At 38.1% G+C, this 20,967-nt stretch overlaps 1 protein-coding gene across 1 annotated transcript; it reads left to right on the forward strand.

Moving 5' to 3' along the window:
• Positions 1-15,695: 15,695 nt before the first annotated feature.
• C7H15orf61 (chromosome 7 C15orf61 homolog) lies at positions 15,696-20,292 on the forward strand. Its single transcript, XM_052188075.1, has 2 exons — positions 15,696-16,124; positions 20,059-20,292. Exons 1-2 carry the CDS (start codon positions 15,779-15,781, stop codon positions 20,184-20,186), a joined length of 474 nt encoding a protein of 157 aa, XP_052044035.1. The 5' UTR covers positions 15,696-15,778; the 3' UTR covers positions 20,187-20,292.
• Positions 20,293-20,967: the final 675 nt, after the last annotated feature.

Consider the following 20,967-nt stretch of genomic DNA (forward strand, 5'->3'; position numbering starts at 1 on the left):
ATGAAGACCCACAGGCGGAACGAGTGCACATATTTAACATTCTAGAAATCAGAAACTGCAGGAAATGCCTGCCTGGGGTGCAGTAGGGTGAGGGGGCAGGAGGGTGATACAGGGCAAAGACAGTGGTAGAGTAGTCACTGGTTGAGATCTAAATGGGGTTTTGGATAAATGAACTTTGAAACATTGAACTGTCTACTTTAAAATCTTAAAGATAAATAATACCACATACTGGCAAAAAGTGGATAAGGGTGTGTTTAATCAGGATTGTACTAGTTACAGCAATGGGAGTAAGAGTCCAGTGTCAACTGTGATTTATTTTGATTGTTAAAGAGGTAACTGGGCATTATGAACAGAAAATGAAATAGGAAGCAGAAAGCTGCTTGGTCGAGTAAGAGATGAAAAATAACAAGAATAAAAGAAGGGGCTGTGTCTTGTAACTCTCACCTACGAATGCAGGCTCCTCCCTTCCCACAGAGTAGGATGATTAGGAGCTCTATCTTCATATATTTACCTAAATAAAAAGTAAATTCTTTTAGCAAACATGAGCTTTCTCCAGCAACTGTAAGCACACCAGCAATACCTAGAACAGGGCTTCTTACGCTCTTTCCACTACTAAAACCTTTTCCCCCAAATAAGTCTTACACAGCGCTGGGCATACAGGTATATAAAATATGCCTGTCAATAAAAAACTTATTGATAATAAGTCACCAACTTATGCTAAATTTATATACATATAATTTTGCCATTTATTATAAAGATGAAAGAAAATTTCCCCACTAATGAGATTGACATACTTGCTTATTTTTGCATAAAGAATTGAATCAGCTCATTATTTGGTACTACAAAGTATACATCTTCAATAATTTTTAAAATAGGCAAATACTTTTATGTCGATATTTTTGTATAAATTTGAAGTACTGAATGGCATAAGTGTGTTTAGGACATTTCAGAAATTGTTGAAAATTCTGTCCTAATGCCAAGCCAAATTTATTGAATAATTTTTATGAAATTTAAGTAAGCAATTCAAACATTTTTTACTTCAAACTAATTTTTAAATCAAATACTCTAACAAAATTAAATGTAACAATATTAATTTGATACTAACATTGGATAGATGATAGGATGATATTAAAATCTTTGTTTTCTGTAATTAAACTCTTATGTTTCTGTAAGAACAGAAAACTCTGCACACACAGAAAAATACTACAGCTCGTAATATTCAGTAGTCTTGAATCTGAGCAGGATGTTCCAGGCTGCATTCGCTGGCACAGCATGGCTTGTCAGTATCTTGTGCTCAGAACCAAAGTGGAGTGAGGCTGTGAGATGCAATGAGCAAGCACTGCCAGAAACCCAGGCCAGTCCGTGCTTGATCCTGAATTAAGGTTTAAGTTTGCTACTGCTACATTCCATTATGCAACTTCATTTGAGGTCACAGCCCAAAGTTTAAGAAGCTGGGATGTACAGGATGAAGCCTTGAGCTTCACAGATCATGTTAGTGTTTGTGACCTCATAGGCCAGCGTTGAAGCTATAGGAACAACCACTGAAATGGTGGAACATGGCTACTTCTTAATGATGGGATCACAGTTGCTTTTTTTTTTTTCCTGCTGTACAATGAACCTGTGTGACATTAATGGGAAAAGATGAAACACTCTAAATGTATGGGAAGGGTTTACACAGAAATGCATATAAACATATAAAAGTGATGTCAAGGGATACCAAGCTATGGGTAACAGCCTGAGAATCTTATCACCATCACCCAGTTCCAAGCAGCTAAGGATTCTACTAGAGTGTAGTGCCGTGTTCCTTTTTTTTTTTTTTGTCTTTTTTTTATTCAATATATTTTTTATTTACATTTCAAATGATTTCCCCTTTTCTAGCCCCCCACTCCCCGAAAGTCCCATAAGCCCCCTTCTGTCCCCCTGTCCTCCCACCCACCCCTTCCCACTTCCCCGTTCTGGTTTTGCCCTATACTTCTTCACTGAGTCTTTCTAGAACAAGGGGCCACTCCTCCTTTCTTCTTTCTCATTTGATGTATGGATTATGTTTGGGGTATTCCAGTTTTCTAGGTTAATATCCACTTATTAGTGAGTGCATACCATGAGTCACCTTTTGAGTCTGGGTTACCTCACTTAGTATGATGTTTTCTAGCTCCATCCATTTGCCTAAGAATTTCATGAATTCATTGTTTCTAATGGCTGAATAGTACTCCATTGTGTAGATATACCACATTTTTGCATCCACTCTTCTGTTGAAGGATACCTGGGTTCTTTCCAGCATCTGGCAATTAAAAATAGGGCTGCTATGATACCAAATACCAAAATTAAATCAGGACCAAATAGATCATCTAAACAGTCCCATAACGCCTAAAGAAATAGAAGGAGTCATAGAAAGTCTTCCAACCAAAAAAAGCACAGGACCAGATGGTTTCAATGCAGAATTCTATCAGACCTTCAAAGAAGAGTTAACACCAATACTCTTCAAACTGTTCCACAAAATAGAAACAGAAGGAACACTACCCAATTCCTTCTACGAAGCCACAATTACGCTGATACCAAAGCCACACAAAGATCCAACAAAGAAAGAGAACTTCAGACCAATTTCCCTTATGAACATCGATGCAAAAATACTCAATAAAATTCTTGCCAACCGAATCCAAGAACACATCAAAACGATCATCCACCATGATCAAGTAGGCTTTATCCCGGGAATGCAGGGTTGGTTTAATATACGGAAATCCATCAATGCAATCCACTACATAAACAAACTCAAAGAACAAAACCACATGGTCATTTCATTGGATGCTGAAAAAGCATTTGACAAAATTCAGCATCCTTTCATGCTTAAAGTCTTGGAAAGAACAGGAATTCAAGGCCCATACCTAAACATAGTAAAAGCAATATACAGCAAACCGGTAGCCAGCATCAAACTAAATGGAGAGAAACTTGAAGCAATCCCACTAAAATCAGGGACTAGACAGGGCTGCCCCCTCTCTCCTTATCTTTTCAATATTGTACTTGAGGTACTAGCTCGGGCAATTCGACAACATAAGGAGGTCAAAGGGATACAAATTGGAAAGGAAGAAGTCAAACTATCATTATTTGCAGATGACATGATAGTCTACCTAAGTGACCCAAAAAACTCCACTAGAGAACTCCTACAGCTGATAAACTACTTCAGCAAAGTGGCAGGTTATAAAATCAACTCAAGCAAATCAGTGGCCTTCCTATACTCAAAGGATAAGCAGGCTGAGAAAGAAATTAGGGAAATGACCCCCTTCACAATAGCCACAAACAGTATAAAGTATCTTGGGGTGACTCTTACCAAATATGTGAAAGATCTTTACGACAAGAACTTCAAGACTCTGAAGAAGGAAATGGAAGAAGACCTCAAAAAATGGGAAAACCTCCCATGCTCATGGATCGCCAGAATCAATATAGTTAAAATGGCCATTTTGCCAAAAGCAATATACAGATTCAATGCAATACCCATCAAAATCCCAACTCAATTCTTCACAGAGTTAGAAAAAGCAATTAACAAATTCATCTGGAATAACAAAAAACCCAGGATAGCTAAAACTATTCTCAGCAACAAAAGAAATTCCGGGGGAATCAGTATCCCTGACCTCAAGCAATACTACAGAGCAATAGTGTTAAAAACTGCATGGTATTGGTACAGTGACAGGCAGGCAGATCAATGGAACAGGATTGAAGATCCAGAAATGAACCCACACACCTATGGCCACTTGATCCTCGACAAAGGGGCTGAAAACATCCAATGGAAAAAAGATAGCCTTTTCAACAAATGGTGCTGGTTCAACTGGAGGTCAGCATGCAGAAGAATGCGAATTGATCCATCTTTATCGCCTTGTACTAAGCTCAAATCCAAATGGATCAAGGACCTCCACATAAAGCCAGACACGCTGAAGCTAATAGAAAAGAAACTGGGGAAGACCCTTGAGGACATTGGTACAGGGAGAAAATTTCTGAACAGAACACCAATAGCGTATGCTCTAAGATCAAGAATTGACAAATGGGACCTCATAAAATTACAAAGTTTCTGTACGGCAAAGGACACCATCAAAAGGACAAATCGGCAACCAACAAATTGGGAAAAGATCTTCACCAATCCTACATCAGATAGAGGGCTAATATCCAATATATATAAAGAACTTAAGAAGTTAGACTCCAGAAAACCAAACAACCCTATTAAAAAATGGGGTACAGAGTTAAACAGGGAATTCTCACCTGAAGAACTTCGGATGGCGGAGAAGCATCTTAAAAATGCTCAACTTCATTAGTCATTAGGGAAATGCAAATCAAAACAACCCTGAGATTTCACCTTACACCAGTCAGAATGGCTAAGATTAAAAATTCAGGAGACAGCAGGTGTTGGAGAGGATGTGGAGAAAGAGGAACACTCCTCCACTGCTGGTGGGGTTGCAAATTGGTACAACCACTCTGGAAATCAGTCTGGCGGTTCCTCTGAAAACTGGGCACCTCATTTCCAGAAGATCCTGGTATACCACTCCTGGGCATATACCCAGAGGATTCCCCACCATGTAATAAGGATACATGCTAGTGCCGTGTTCCTTAACACTCTGGAAACAGTTTTAATTCTAAGTGTACCATCCTTACTTCCTTCTCGAATTCATTCCACACCATGACTTTTGTGTCATACCTATCCAAATAGAGACTGAATTAACAGAAAAATGACACCACTCACCCCCCAAGTTTTTTGAAGGACACAATACTGTTGATTTGGTGTTCACAAACTGTAAGTAGAATGGAATCCATATGGCACCTCCTTTAGATTCACTATGTCTTAGTGTGTTTTGGGTTCCATCCATTTCTTAATGAACAGTAACTTCTCCTTTCTAGCCTTGAGTTTCCTAGTGCATAAAGTAGCCGGAGCAGATGGTGTTTGTTCCCTTCCATCTCCAGAATTTGATGATTCTATGCTTCCATCATCAAAGTATCAGAAGGACAAAATTTTACATGCCACAGAAAAAGGTGTTTTTTCCTTCTAGCATTGTTCTTTCATTTATTAGAAACAACAGATAAACAAATTTTGAGATTATTTTTGTAATTGTATAGCTTCTTAATTTTTTTCATCTATTACCCAACAGGCTGTGATTATCAAATAGTTAAATTTGTATTAGTTTTGAAATACCTCATTATAGTGCACATTTTTCTGATGGAAGTTTGAAAGTCATTCTCCTCCTCCTCTTCTTCTTCTTCTCCTCCTCCTTCCCCTCATCCACCCCCCCCCCCCCCGTGTGTGTGTGTGTGTGTGTGTGTGTGTGTGTGTGTGTGTGTGTGTGTAAGCCAAAGGATAATATTGGGTACTATTCCTTAGGTGCACTTCCCATTTTTTTTCTTGAGTCAAGGTCTTTCAGTGGCTTGGCACTCATCACTGGTTAGTCAGTGAGCAGCCTAGGAACTCTCCTGTCTCTGCCCCTCCAGTACTGGGTCAAATGTGCAGCAGCACCACCACCACCCCTTTATAGTTTTTTAAACGTGGGTTCTGGGAGCCAAATTCAGGTCTTCACGTTAGCAAGAAAAGCCTTTTATCCACGGGGCTATCTCCCCAGCCATAGAAGGTATTCTTTATACTGAAGCAAATACATCTTTCAACAAGAAGGTAAATATGATAGTTGGATAATATCTTTATTTAGGTGTGATTCAGTTTGCAAACTGAACTTTTAGTTATTGTTAGTCAACTAAAGTAATGGAAACATTTTATTTTTAAAGTATTTTTGCCTAAACTGACATAAATGTACACTTTACAAAAATACCTTGGTTTAGTCAGATGGACTACAAATTAGAATAAAAATAATTCCCCGGGAACTTTTGTCCCTGTACAAATCAGAGCATATTGTGCTTTTATATCTGATCTTTAGGAACAGAATGAAGAGCTGAAATGTTAACTCTGATCTTTTCTTCGTCGTGTAACTGTTTTTAAAAAGAGATGATGTATTTGATAAGATTCTGCATTGCTATGTAGATGAATTAGTCCCTGATGACTTTAACCACAAGATGTGTAATCTTGGTGATAAGCTAGTTCTGGCTGTCACCTCTGCTCCCATCTTCTAACATGTCCCTGAGAAAGGAGCTAGGCAGAAGACAGCTCTCTGTCGATCTATGAGGAGAACAGTGATCATCAGGACACAAATTATGCCTAAAATACTTTTTGTTTTTTGAGATAGTTTCTCTCTATGTAGCCCCGACTGGCCTGGAACTTGCTTTGCAGATCAGGCTGGCTTTGAACCTACAGAGATATATTTGCCTCTGCCTCTGGAGTGCTGGGATTAAAGACATGTACCACCACTTTTTGAACTTCTCTGCCAAGGCAAAAATCTCCCTTTGTAAATGTCTCATGATCAATTCAGAGATTCTTGGCTTTAAAACCAGAAAAACAAAAACAGAGATACTATCAGCTTTTAAACATACTTAGGAACACTTTTCATAAGATTACTTCACAGAGTTTTAAAATCTTTATAATTATAAAAGCCTGTGTATATTATTTTAAAAGAAAAAGAAAAGCATGGAGTATCACATGCTTCTTCAAAAATAAAAAAATTAAAAAGAAAATCACAAAGAAAAAATTTAAATACCAACAATTATTCACAGTTATAACTACTGTCAAAATTCTAGACTGTATCCACTCCCAAGGCCTAGGACCTCTGCATTGCAATCTACTGACTGACATTCTCCTTGGTAGCCAGTCACTCCCTTGCAGCATTCATATCTCAAGACAGGACTGAGTAGACCTCACGTGACCACCTCCCTAATGTAGTAGCAATATCACTGTTTCTTTACCATGCTTTATTTTTCTATAGGTTACCTGATAATCATATGTCATGTTATATATTACAAAATAGACTTTGTTTTTATTGTCTGTCTCACCTAATTGTAAGCTTGAAGATATATATATACATATCATTATATATATACATATATATATCTTTATATATATATCACTTTATATATATCACTTTATACATATATATCTTTATATATATATACATCACTGTATATATACAATGTTCATATATACATATCTTCAAGCTTATATATATATGTCTATATGTCACTATATATGTCTATATATACATATCTTCTAGAACATTACTTATCAATAGTAGGTTATTCAATTAATATATATCACAATTTTACTTTTATCAATGTGTTGAATTTCTACATAATTTTATCTTCATGTATAAAATGTTTTAATAGACATACTATTTTTTGGACTTTTCGTTTCCATACTATTTTTTGGACTATTCCTTTTGGAATAATTTTTGAAGTCAGAGCTAAAAAGATAACTCAGAGGTTAAGATGTGTACTCTTACAGAGGGCCTGAGTTCCACTTCCAGCACCCACACTAGGTATCCTACAATGGCCTCTAACTATAGCTTCAGGGGATACAAAGTCTTCTGCTTCCTCAGGGACCTGGCCTCATATGTGTGTACACATATACAGACACATCATATTTTAAAAATTTAATTATGATGTCATATCAGAAATTCTTATCCAAAAAAAAATGTTCCAGTAACAGCATAAAGGGTGTTTTTAAGTGCCTGCTGTTAAAAGCCAGTGCATGGGCATTTAATGCATCATGTAAATGTTAACTAGCTAAAAAGGTAATAAATGATATGAGAAATCCCTGGTATTTATATGGCTTAAAGGTATTTTCACATTTTATTTGAGTATTACAATAAACTCAAGGAAAGAAACCACAAATTTAAAGAGTTTACATATTTGCCTAAAAGAGGAAAACTAGAATTATGGCATCTAGACACAAGGCTAGGCCTGTTTGTATCTTAAGGCCTTTTGCTATATGTTCATTTTATGGATGAATGTTTCATTCTTAAACAGGGGAAGTGATGGGCTCATCACTTCCTTAAGAAAGCCTGTATGGCTAGGGTTAAACGTCAGTGGTAGAGTCCTTGACTAATAAGTATGAAGTCCTAGGTCCAACCACAGATCAGAGAGAAAAAATAGTAATATAGAGCTAGAAACATGAGAATCTTGAGTTCCTGTCCAGAGTTCTCTCAACTACATGCTGGCTCAGTAAATTAGAAGAAAAAATTCCTAAATGGCAACTGATATCCAAAGCTACACTTTCTGAAGATTCCATAGTATATGTGCCTGGTTCTGCATAGCACTAACTTGATGACACTTGCAATCCTCAGCTTATTTGATGTGGTTGGGAAGCAAATGAGATCCCAGTGCCCTGCTGTGCACAGGTGCTCAAGGAGCACTTCCTGCATGCTGGGGGAGTGCCCTATATTTACAGTATTTGATCCAGTTTACCAGTGAGATTAAATGTTAAAATTAGCCTTGTCAAAGTTTTCACCCTAGTTCACACAAAAACAAGATTCTGAGGTTATGACTTGCAATTTTTCATGAGTTGATTTATCTGAATAAACCTATAAGGTTTTGAACCATTAAGCATTCGATTTAGAACAAAACATAGTGTGCAGAAGAATAAACTGAAAAATAGAACAGATTTGTTTCCTGTAATAACTATGAACAATATCTCAAACTCAGCATCCTTGGACCACTGAGCTGTGTAGGATGAATGTGCTAATTAATCAATTACTACCCAATAATGTACCCTGTTTATTTACTGAAATGCACTAGAAACATGTGCAGAACTAGTAATTATTAATCATCTTCAGTAACAAAGATGACTCAAGTTCACCTTCATATAATTAATAGAGCATGCAGTTAGCTTTAACATCTTGCTTTATTAGAAACACAATAAGGACTAAGAGAGGAGCCGAGCCACGAGCTGTGGTTCACTGAGATCCTAGCTCGGACTAACGTGCACGCTGTCCACAGCAGCATAGCACTCACACACATCTAAACTATGACCAGATGCTCTCTCCATGAAAATAAAAAACAAACAAACAACAACAACAAAAAAAACCAGTAGAAGCTCGGGTATCTCAAAATTAAAGTCATACTTAGGACTTGCAGTGGCCTTGACTGGTGATCCTAGTTCATGGTGTCAAACTCCTTAACTCATGATGCTCACTTTAAAGATTTTAAAACGTACTTTTCAAAAGTCATATGAGCAATTGGTTCGTAGCAAATTTTGCAGTTAATTTAATTCTGAAAAAAATCAACCTTTTGGTTTCAGAATGATGATATACCCCTTTATCCCAAATTTTCTTTGAGCCAGACAACTTTCTAGACTAAATGGGCCACATTTTGAGTCTAGAATGTATTTCCTGTATCCTTAGTATGCATCATTTCAGAGGTGTTAGATTGTGTTAGCTACATTTATATCTGAATCTAGCCTTAGCTGACTGATATTATGGACAAACTATGGACAAATCCTGAATTTATTATAGTCCTGCCTATTGAGGCTCAAGTTTCAGCCCTCATACCAGGTTGCTCTGTGACGACAGTTGACATTACCCTCCTAATCCCTGAAATGTTTCTCCATCTTGGCAATAAGAAATTGAGACATTGCTGAGGAGTACTGTTAAGATGAGAAATAGATACAAACCAATCAAGGCATAATAAATGCTCATCAATTGGCGGATATTATGGCATTGATATTAGTACCCTCTGTGGACACTGCTAGCTTAAGAAACTAAAAGATGGACATACATGTAAAATGATATTTCATATAATAAAAACCATAAATGCATATCAATTTTTTGAAAGTTTTTCTCCAAAGGGGAAACATGGAGAAAACTTAGTTTGATGAGATAGAATTAAAAATCCTGTCTGAGGGGGTCTGAATGTGCTTGGCCGGGGGAATAGCACTGTTAAGAGATGTGGCCTTGTTGGAGGAAGTGTGTCACTGTGTGGGTGGGCTTTGCCAGTCATCTGTTTACCTTCAGAACAAGATGGAGAACTTTCAGCTCCTCCAGCACCATGTCTGCCTAGATGCTGTCATGCTCCCCACCATGATAAGAATAGACTGAACCTCAGACACTGTGGGAAGACTCCAACTAAATGTCCTTATAAGAGTTGCCTTGGTCATAGTGTCTGTTCACAGAAGTAAACCCTAACTACACTGTTTCATCTGAAAATGCCAGTGGAATTTTACTTGAAAAACCTTTACTGACAAATCACAAGTCAGTGAGTACTCTGCTGTATTTCCATTATAAAATGATTCAGAGCCCCTTTAAATGGAGAGCTCCCTTAGGGCTGTATTTGTTTATAGATCATTAACCACTTGACAGTGATTCTGGGGAGGGAGCACAGACAGAACTAACGGGTTAAAAGCCACTGTCAGTTGAAGATCAGCAATGAAGTCAAAACATCTTCAGATTTTATCTCAAAATGACTCATGTTACAAAAATGTTATAGACTTTTCACAAATATTTCTGTTAATAAAAGTAAGGTTCCTTGTAAAAGCTAGGGCTGTAACTATGATCCATACATAATGTGAATCGGCTTCATTTAGTCATCTTTTCAGAGGCTGAAACTGACTATATAGAATGAAGACTTGCAATCCTGGGAACATGCCAATATGATGGACTCCATTATCTATCAACATAGATGGCTATCTGGTTTACAAAGCTATAAACATATCTTGCCACTATATTTCAGAACACCAACACCTACATCAAGCAATGGGAGTAGAACCACTTTAATGAAAAGCCAGAGGCCAGGGTTTTTATACTTGATTTTGATAGATGATCTTGGATACATTTTGTACCTATTTTGTAGTTTAATTTCTTCAACAGCCCAAATTAACATTTTAAGATTAGATTAAAACCTATAGAGTATGCATTCCTTTCTCCAGCATCCCTTCAATATACTAATTATATTCACTTTTATCCATCTCCATGTATACAAGAATAGTGTCTATAATATGCCAAGTGCTTTCCTAGGGACTGTGATTACAAGGTTTTAGAAATCACACATATATCTTCAGACTGGAAGGTTTATATCACAGGAAAGGGAGACAACAAGAGTATAAACAAATACTGCCCTAAGGGAGCTCTTTATTTAAAGGGGCCCCAAATCACTTATAATGGAAATACAGCAGAGTACTCACTGACTTATGATTTGTCATAAAGGTTTTTGAAGTAAAATTCCACTGGCATTTTCAGATGAAACAGTGTCTTACTTTTCTGGAATAATTCTTAGTGTAACTCTACAGCAGCAGTCCTAGCAGCCACCCAATTCCTTGGAGCCTTCAGAACACAGAGATCTAGATAGCATACAGCATTCTCTTCCCTTTTAAGCAACTTTTTCCATGAAGATAACCTTGTATAAGTCCCACCTATATTGTCCTTGACAAGATGACATAAGAGTAGAGGATGGGGTAAGCAGTGTTTGCCTAAGGTACCTAAGTCCACTGTTGTTAGTGCTGAGCTTGGCTTAGAGGGCATTGAGCCACTTAGCAGAGATGGGTGTCCAGGAAGCCTGGGTCTGAAACTACTTTGGATACCTATGATTACATTCTAACTGTGCTAAAATAAGAATTGAACAAAATCATTTCCATACTCCTTCCTTGAACCAAAAGTCATTAAACTCCAAACTGGAAATTTTAAATGAATTCTTAAATATAAACATCTTAATCTCATAATTGCAAGTTGTCTATTTTTCACTAATATGTTGATATACACATGAAGCATGATTTGCTTCATTGTTCCTCTGGGAATACAAATGAATTAAAATCTACATCCTGAGCTGGAGAGTTGGCTCAGTGGTTAAGAGCACCAACTGCTCTTCTGAAGGTCCTGAGTTCAAATCCCAGCAACCACACGGTGGCTCACAAACACCTGTAATGAGATCAGATGCCCTCTTCTGATATGTCTGAAAAAACAGCTACAGTGTGCTTATATAAAATAATAAACAAATCTTAAAATCTACATCCTAATCTTGCTCTGTGTTAAATCACATTATTACAATACAGTGTTGTTTACTTATCTATAGAGATACTTCCCATGATAACAGAAAATATCTGAAACCTCAGATATACTGAACCCTATATGTCTTACTTTTTTCTATACATATATATAAAAAATATTGATTTATAAATAATTTATTAAAATAAATATAATAATTCTAATAATAGACTTTAATAAGCTATATACATGTCATTTTGCTTTCTCTAAATAGCTTATACCACTCTTTCATCTTGTTGGCCATGGACAACTAAGTTCAGGTAAAGGGGGGCTGCTTTACACAGGTAAATCAGGATCTCTCTGTAAGGTTGTAAGAACATGAGAGCTGGATGTAGTGCTGCACACCTACAACTCCCGCCGCTTGAAAGGCTGAGGTGGCAGGGCTGCTTCAGCTCTGAAGTCTGAGGTTAACCTGGGTGATACACTGATACTTTGTCTCAAAGCACAAACAGAAAAGCAAACCAAAAAGATCCAAAACAACATGAAAATAAATAATGTGAATACACACGAAGATTAGGTCTAAACATTTTTTTAGACCTGATAAACACTAACAATAATGATTGGGGATGTAGCTTAATAGTAGAACAGTTGCTTAGGATGCATGAAGTGTGAATATGCCCCAAACAAAAAAAATAACATAAAAACATGGACATATAATTAATATGTGTAATTCACAGATCAAATATCACTAATATGAGTAATATGCTATGAATATTCTAGTACATGTGTTTTTAGAGAATATACATGAACAATTTATGTTAGATTATTGTGACAGACTGTATGTGTTTCCCTCCTCATACACCCAAGCTCATATGTTGAAAACTACATTTGGAAACAGGGCCTGAGAAGAGGTACTATAGGTTAGAAATCACCAAAATGGAGCGAAAAATCTGACAGGAATTGTAAAAAGTAGTCCATATGAGGATACTGGGATAAGGTCATCTGTAAGCCAGAAAGAAAACCCTCAGAGGAGCCAATACCTTGTATGTCCCCTATTAGAAATAAATTTCTATTGTTTAAAACTAGCCACTGAATGATACTTTGTTATAGTAGTTCAGATAAAACAATATAGCTACAGACCTAGTAGTAGTACAAGTATGGTAAGACAAGTCATAAGATATATAGTCACCTATATCTGTTAAAGCCATGTATGTGAGGCTGAGGTGAGAGCACACCAAGTTCAAAGTCAGCCTGAGAACTGTAACAAGACTGTCATACACACAGACACACACATGCACACATATACACTCACATACCCACTCACATGCATGCACACACACACACACACACACACACACACACACACATGGCAGGGTGGAGAACAGAACCTTGCCAGAGTGATTGCCAACAGTGTAATAAGAATTCCAATTAAGGGCTGGAGAGATGGCTTAGAGTTAAAAACACTGGCTGCTCTTTCAGAGGATCAGAGTTCAGTTCCCAACACAGTAATTCCCAAAGAGCAGTAATTCCACTTCCAACTGACCTGATGCCCTCTTCTGGCTTCTACCAGCACAAGACATGTTCATGGTGCATAGACATACAGGCGGTCAAAATACACAGACATCAAAAATATAAAGAAATAAGTCTTAAAAATGAAGAATTTCAATTGCTCCACTTTGGAAAAAACTAGCTCCATATCCTCATAAACTCTTAGAATTTTCTGTCTTTTCTAATTTCTAAGGGTATGTGATGTACTGTACTGCACTGTGACTTTATTTTCTACTTCTCAAATGATGGTTGAAATTATGCACCTTTTACACATTTATTGCATACCGGGATATCTTCACTTCTGATATGTCCATTTCTTTCTCTTTCTTTTGGATTACCTTTTCCTTAATGATTTTTAGGAGAGTATTCTAGCTACAAATATCCGACAAACTATTTGCATGGCTACAAGACTCCCAAATTTTGGCATATTTGTGAACGAACATGATGTTTGTTGACATATTTCTTCTGGTCTGTTCTAAAAGGAAGAATGGCCCACCATCTGTCATTTCCATTGGAAGAACTTCTTACATTAGAAAAGAGAGGGAGAGTCAAACAGCCCTGTGTTAGAAGAAATCCATACCTGTGATGAGGTTAATTCAACTCAGCAATGTCCTACATTAGTCATTCTGTTCAGTAGCCCTTTCCAAAGCCTTCAAGATGAGAAAAAATAGGGAAGTCATGTAACACCTGGTTATGTACATCAGCAGTTTTTTTCTAATCTCATATGCTACAGAACCCAGAGATTCTCAGTTACACTGTATCCCAGAGTCTCGTACATGTTTAATTCAATTTCATTTTTAAATTAATTTTTATAGCATCAAAGTCTATAATGCTCACAGTTAACATAATGCAAACTGACCACTTACTAATTTGATGTTATGTTAATTTAGTGTAGTTCTCATAATTAATCTCCTGCTGCTATTAAAAAATATATATAACAGAAGCATGTGCTCACTTTTAAGGTAAATCACTGAAAATTTACTTTTATTTTAAAAAGTTAGTTTCTCTGGAAGGATCAGGATTTTTATGAATAATATACAGCCAAAGCCTAGGATTCAGGGAAATGACAGGTGCAATTGTTACTGCTTTCCCACACAAAACAACAACAAACCAGTGCTGGACGTCCAGTGTTCCCTCCCTACTCACAAACAACAAAACCAAGGCAACAAACTAGCTGTGATTCTGTTATGGTGCCACTTTACCTATGAAACTACTATTAGAATAATTTATAAATGTTTAGAAATAAACACATTGTGTTTATAATTTTCTTTATATGTTAGAATTCTGTAACAGATTTTGTCTGGAAAAGGACTCCATTACTTTTAAAACTTTACTTTGAAAATAGTAGTTCTGCAGCAAACCCCTGCCTCCCTTCCATAATCATCCTAGGTATTCTGTATAGCAAAGATATCAGGACTCCACCTAATTTTTCTTTTGAAATCGTTATCTAATAGGGAATCTTTTAAATTTCAAACTATTTGCATGACTCAAAACTGGTGACTATAAAAACAAAAATGTTGCAGGAGAGATGGCTCAGTGGTTAAGAGCACTGGCTGCCCTTCCAGAGGTCCTGAGTTCAATTCCCAGCACCTATATGATGACTTACAACCATCCGTAATGAGATCTGATTCCCTCTTCTGGTGTGCATGAAAAGGTCCTCGTATTTACTGTGTTCTCAGGAGGGATGTTTCTCTGAGCTTTAGGGCACTATGAGAAAACATAGTCCTACTTTTCTTCTCAGGTTTTTTGGGGGTCGGGGCCAGGGAGGCGGTTGAGACAGGTGCTCTTCTATATAGCCCAGGCTGGCCTCCAACTCCCCATCCTCACACCTCAGCCTCTTCAGTGCTGTGACTACAGACAAGCGCCACATCTGGCTTGGGGACCCTTTTTATCTTGCACTTTGTTGGACTCAGTCTGGACAGTGAACGCTACTGTGAGGACATCAGCACAAAAGTGCAGTCTGAGGTCAGGCCAGGCTTTGGTGTCAGCTCACTTTCCGGAGCACATCTCTAGCTCCTCAGCATCCCTGAGGATTTTCCCGGAGCCCAGCGCCTGACAGCCAAACGGGGTTCGTCGCTGGGGAGGATTGTTTTAACATTCTCTGCCGGCTCAGAGGTTACCAGGGGCCAGAGGTGACAATTTTCCTGATTTGCGTAGTCGCTCCGCCCTCCCGTCCACCCGATGCCACGGCTGTGCGCACGCGCTGCACCTCCAGGCCCTCTCACCCGCCCGCTGTCTGCCAGCCGCCCGCCCGCCTCTCGCCGGCCTCTCGCCGCCCGCCGCCGGCTGGGTGTTCCCCGCCCTGGCCCAGGGTGGTGAGGGGAGCGCGCATGCGCACACCCGTCTGACCCCGCCCCCAGAGGCGCGGCCCCAGGGACCCGGGGCTGGCTCCCCGGCGTGCCCTGGCCATGGAGGCCCTGCGGTGGGCCCACGAGGCTACGCTGCGGCTGCTGCTATGCCGGCCCTGGGCCTCGGGCGCCGCCTCCCGCCCGAAGCCCCGCGCCTCGGAGGTGCTGACGCGGCACCTGCTGCAGCGGCGCCTGCCGCACTGGACTTCCTTCTGCGTGCCCTACAGTGCGGTCCACAACGACCAGTTCGGCCTGTCGCACTTCAATTGGCCGGTGCCGGGCGCCAACTACCACGTCCTGCGCACTGGCTGCTTCCCCTTCATCAAGTACCACTGCTCCAAGGCGCCCTGGCAGGACCTGGACCCGCAGAACCGCTTCTTCACCGCGCTCAAGGTCATCAACCTGGGTGAGTGGCGGCGCCCTCGCCTGACCCGGGCACTCCTCCGTCCCCGGGCGGCCGCTGGCCCCCAAGCACGCCGCTCGGCCCGAGGCCGGCCCTTCGCTTCCCCAGCGGGCTGCCTGCAGCGCCCCTGAGGTCGTGCCCTGCCACTGTCCACCCCGGAGAACCCCGCCTCGGGCAGCGAGCAGCGAGCGAGCGAGTCGGGACAGTGGCTCTGAAGTTGCTTAGCAGGAGTCCTTCCCGCGCTCTTCACCAGGAGACTTTGGAGGACAAAAACTGGACGGACTTTTAAAGTTTCTTTGTCTTTATGTGAAACCTCAGCAACTGTGTTTTGCTAAAAGCAGTAGGTTCTCTCCAGACATATTTTCTCAGGTGCTAGACTTAAAAGATGCTGTCTCTTTAGTATCTATATTCCTGAAGATAATCTAATTCTGACAGTCCTCCCGCTAGATGCTTATATTCAGTAGGTTTAATGGCAGAAGGGTCAAAATCATGGATTCTAGATGTGACAGCATTTTATAGATTAGGGAAAAATTTAAGTCCTCAAGATGTTTCCGACTGCTAAAAAAATTAACTTAGATGTCTGTTTCTCAGACTCTGCACAAGGTAGCCTAACCAATGTAAACCAAATAGTTTTCTAACCAAAATTAAAACTAAACTCTGTGCAGCCGTACTAGTATTACATATAATTAGATAGTTCATTAAATTTAATAAAGCATGGGCATTTCTGCTTATAATAACTCATATAGCACTTATGGGATTTTTGAGCCATTGTCCCACTGGAAAATCCAGGAAAGAGATTATACACCAATGTGTCTCATAACTTGTTTGATGGACTATATACAGAGTATGTCAACTAATCCTGATGTTAGTATGAAATTATGGGAAAAGCCAAAATGCTAACAAATTAGACTTGTGAAAATGAGCTTATTATTTTCACAATTGGCAGGAATCATTATTTTTCAAATATTGAAATATAGGTTAGGAAAACTAGTAGGCCAGGAGGAGGAATGGGATGAGGAACTGTGGGAGGGTGGACCAGGAGGAGAGCAACGACTAGACTGTAAAAAAAAATAAAATTAATAATAAACCAATAGCTAGTAGGTCAAGCCATGGTTAAACTACATAGGCTGAATCCATTGTATAAAATGTCACAGTTTAAAATGATCATTTCCTTAAAGATACCTGTCATGATTAAGGGCTTATCTTTTAGCTGTAGGTCATTAAGACATCAAAAGAAGGAAAAAAATCTTCCCACTTCCTACATAGAAAAGTAAGACCTTTTCAAAAAACAACAGATGTAGGGTTTTTTTGTTGTTGGTTCTTTTTTTGTTTTTTTAATGTAAAATAGTGATTTAATAGTGTGTGGGCTTTCTATAAGTGCAGCAAACAAAGTGTTCCTGCATGCTGTAACACAAATTGGCTTACTCTGAAATCCTTTTCCGGACTTTTTTACCAATTTAGTAATTTTGGTTTTTATTTTTTGTCTTAACTAAGGGAAATATGAATTAAGTAACAGAATCCTAGTTTGCAGTTGTACACTTTGCCCGTCTGGATGAAGGCCCTAGTTGGGAATAAGAATACAAAGGATTTTATTCCTTGTCCTCCCTTCTGAGGAATCAGAATAATTAATTTTCCATCTTGTGAATACTGAGGATTTCTGTTGACTCATTTGTCCCCTTTCTCCTCCCTGTTCCCTTCAGTGGAGCTGACATTTTACTGATGCTTTACAGTCTGAGTGTCCTGCTGGGAAATAGATTAAGATTAAGGAAAGCAACTTACCACTGGGATGAATGGGTCATCAAAGCCTTACTATAAAGTTCGATTGTTTTAAGTACTTAATTCTACAGTAGTTTACCTACTGTTCAGTTAACTTAAAATGAATGATTATGCAAAGAACCGTTGTTCTCAAGTTCATCTCCATGTTCTCTATCTCCAGTAATCTGAATTTTATTATTTCATGGGATCTTAAAGATTTTGATTTTGAAACATATTGACTAAAATTTTTTAATCTGTGAAACACAGAGGTACCAGATCTTCCTCATTGTGCACTATTCTCTTCATTCTGGGGTGAAAAAAACCTAAAAACCTCATTCATGATACAGAATTCTGTCTCCTTTATCAATATGCAAGACTGATAATGACTCCTGTTACTAAACCAATAATCATTAATCAGCTTTTTAATTTTAATTGGGGGATTTATTTGTATGATTTGTTTTTAAAAGTATATACTTTAAAAGAGTATTTAACCGAAAGCCGTGATAAATACCATAAAATATAATTCTCGGGGTCACTACCATTCCTTAAATTCAACCTTTAGAGTTAGTTTAAAAGGCATAATATGTTTATCTTACTCTCGATGTGGACAGAAAACTAATAACTGCTTCGAGAGCCTTTTTAAATTCCTCATCTCCATTGATTTTCAGATTTTGGAGTGGTAGTGTCATTGTGGATTTTATTTCTTATTTGAGCCTGTACCTCACACTCCTCTCTTACTTAGGCCTACCTTGTCACCTTCTGCCTTCTCACCACATACCACTTGGGTTTTTCTCTTTTTGGATGAATGATTTGCAAATAGCTATATTATTATACTTTTTGAGGATTTATTTTTATGACAGTCCCTTGAGACATTTGCGATTCTTTGGGGACATAACGAGGGCACAGATCGCAGTATACTGTAGAAAATTCCATAGGAATTCTAGGGGATTCTGTGGTAATAAATCCCAAATTGAAACTTGTGATGTTCCTAAAGGTAGAAAAATGCCTGAATGGGAGGCATCAGGCTCCCTCTCCCACCATCTTATTGCCAGCTGGTGATACCACTCCTGTTATCTCTGGCATCCCAGAGTAGTCCAACACACATACTCAAAGGGAACATAACACAGTGAAGATATTCCTGCAGGAAAAGAAGAAAAAATTAGCAGTATGATCCATCTTGAGTGTGTGTTGGTTTCTCTATTAACTAGAAAGAAAGATTTTCCAAATGAGTTGTCTCCTTCTGCCCATTTCCCACATGGAAGTAATAAAATTAATACTTGTATAGGGCTTACAGTATTTGCTTTTGATCTGTGTGCCTGTGGTTTTGTATACACACAGACATATATGTGGTTTTTAATATGTTAATAGGCATTGATTTCAAACAAGTACCTTAAAAGATAAGAATTATGGAAGTCTGTTTTGCATCCAACATGCTGTCATATACATCTGAATCCCTATTTATGGATAGTAGGTGTTTAGTTTGATATATAACAAGCAGCAGCTAATCTAAAATAAAATGGAAACCTTGTTAGTGGCAATGCTCAGAAAAGGAGAGAAACAGAGATCTATTTGAGTCCAGGCAGATAAGATAAAAACGAGATTGTCTTCAAATCAATTGCAAATTGGCTAGTGAAAGTGTTATTTGTCATGCTGATAACGCTAAAATCTTAATAAAAGTTGGATTGTGCCTTAGATTTTGAAGACAGTTGTTTGACCCAGTTTCTAAGTCATAGAAGTATTTCTTTAGCCATCAGTGTTCCTATATAACTTAAAGAATAACCTAGTAATTACTGGTGGACCTAGTTTTTAGCTTAAGGCCAATAATCAGGGACATTTACAGGCAAATTAATGGATATTCTTCTCTATTTGCTTATTTGTGAGAAGAATATAAAATTACCTTATAATTAATTGAAGATAATGAATTAAGCAAATGCTTTGCATTAAAATTTCTATCAGTCTTATCTAATGGTTTTAAAATGTAGGGTCATGTAATTGCCACTACATTTCACAGAGATAAAGTCCAGCTTTTTGGTAATCATAGCGAGTGTCAGTCATGTATTTCTGTTTCTAAAGTGTTATGTTAACATTGCTGAAGACTGTTACATGATTGATATCATGACATATGTTAGTACATGATTATAAGTACTGATCTTCTTGAGTAACATATTCATTTGTTTTCTAGGTATTCCAACTTTATTATATGGACTTGGCTCCTGGTTATTTGCCAGAGTCACAGAGACTGTTCATACCAGTTACGGACCAATAACAATCTATTTTCTAAATAAAGAAGATGAAGGTGCCATGTATTGAAAAGTGTGCATTGGAAAACACAAATGTCAATGAATTTGTTCCCCTGTGTGTGTGTGTATGGAGTATTTATTTTTGATTCTTTAAAATAAAATGCTGGCAAAACCTTTGTGTTTTTAGGGTGTGTGGTTTTTTAAGATGAATCACTACTCCCCCCAGAAGGAAGATAATATATATATATTGAACTCAATGCTACATATAATTATATATGTATGTATGTATTTATGTTTAGCTAATGGGAATTCCAAACCCGTGGCATCACTCCTATTTTCCTAGAGCTAGGCTAAATTACAATTAAAAATGAGTACATAAACATAGATTCTATGGCTGGATATTAACAATATAAATTAACTCTGAAAAAAGCATAAGTATCTCAACAAAAAGGGAAAATCATGGTAGAAAGGGGGGAAAATATAATGTCGGAAAAGGGAAATGATATTAGAGACTTAGTGAAGATGATCATATATCATTGACAAATTAAAAATATATAAGAATCTGATTGCAACTTAAAACTTAAGCATTCAAACAAGATTTTACCTGGAAGTGGTTTGGGTTTTTTTGTTTAGTTGGTTTTGGTGATTTTGTTGTTGTTGTTTTTTTTGTTTTTTTTTTTTTTTTTGGCTAAGCTCTTGAACTATTTATCTGGTCTTAGTGGTAAGGTGCACACCTATGTAATCCCAGCACTTGGGAGGTAGAGGCAGGAGGATGAAGAGTTCAAATTCACTCATAGCTGCAGGGAGTCTTCAACATCACCCTAGGCATGAGACCATAACAACAAAAAGAA

Source organism: Apodemus sylvaticus, chromosome 7 (genome assembly GCF_947179515.1).
Source record: "Apodemus sylvaticus chromosome 7, mApoSyl1.1, whole genome shotgun sequence".
Classification (NCBI taxonomy): Eukaryota; Metazoa; Chordata; class Mammalia; order Rodentia; family Muridae; genus Apodemus; species Apodemus sylvaticus.

Excerpts from the sequence above, each read along its gene's own strand:
- C7H15orf61 (XM_052188075.1), top strand. The coding sequence starts at position 15,779 with ATGGAGGCCCTGCGGTGGGCCCACGAGGCTACGCTGCGGCTGCTGCTA. Across the intron at positions 16,125-20,058 it reads GCTCAAGGTCATCAACCTGG|GTATTCCAACTTTATTATAT; the intron begins GTGAGTGGCGGC and ends TTTGTTTTCTAG.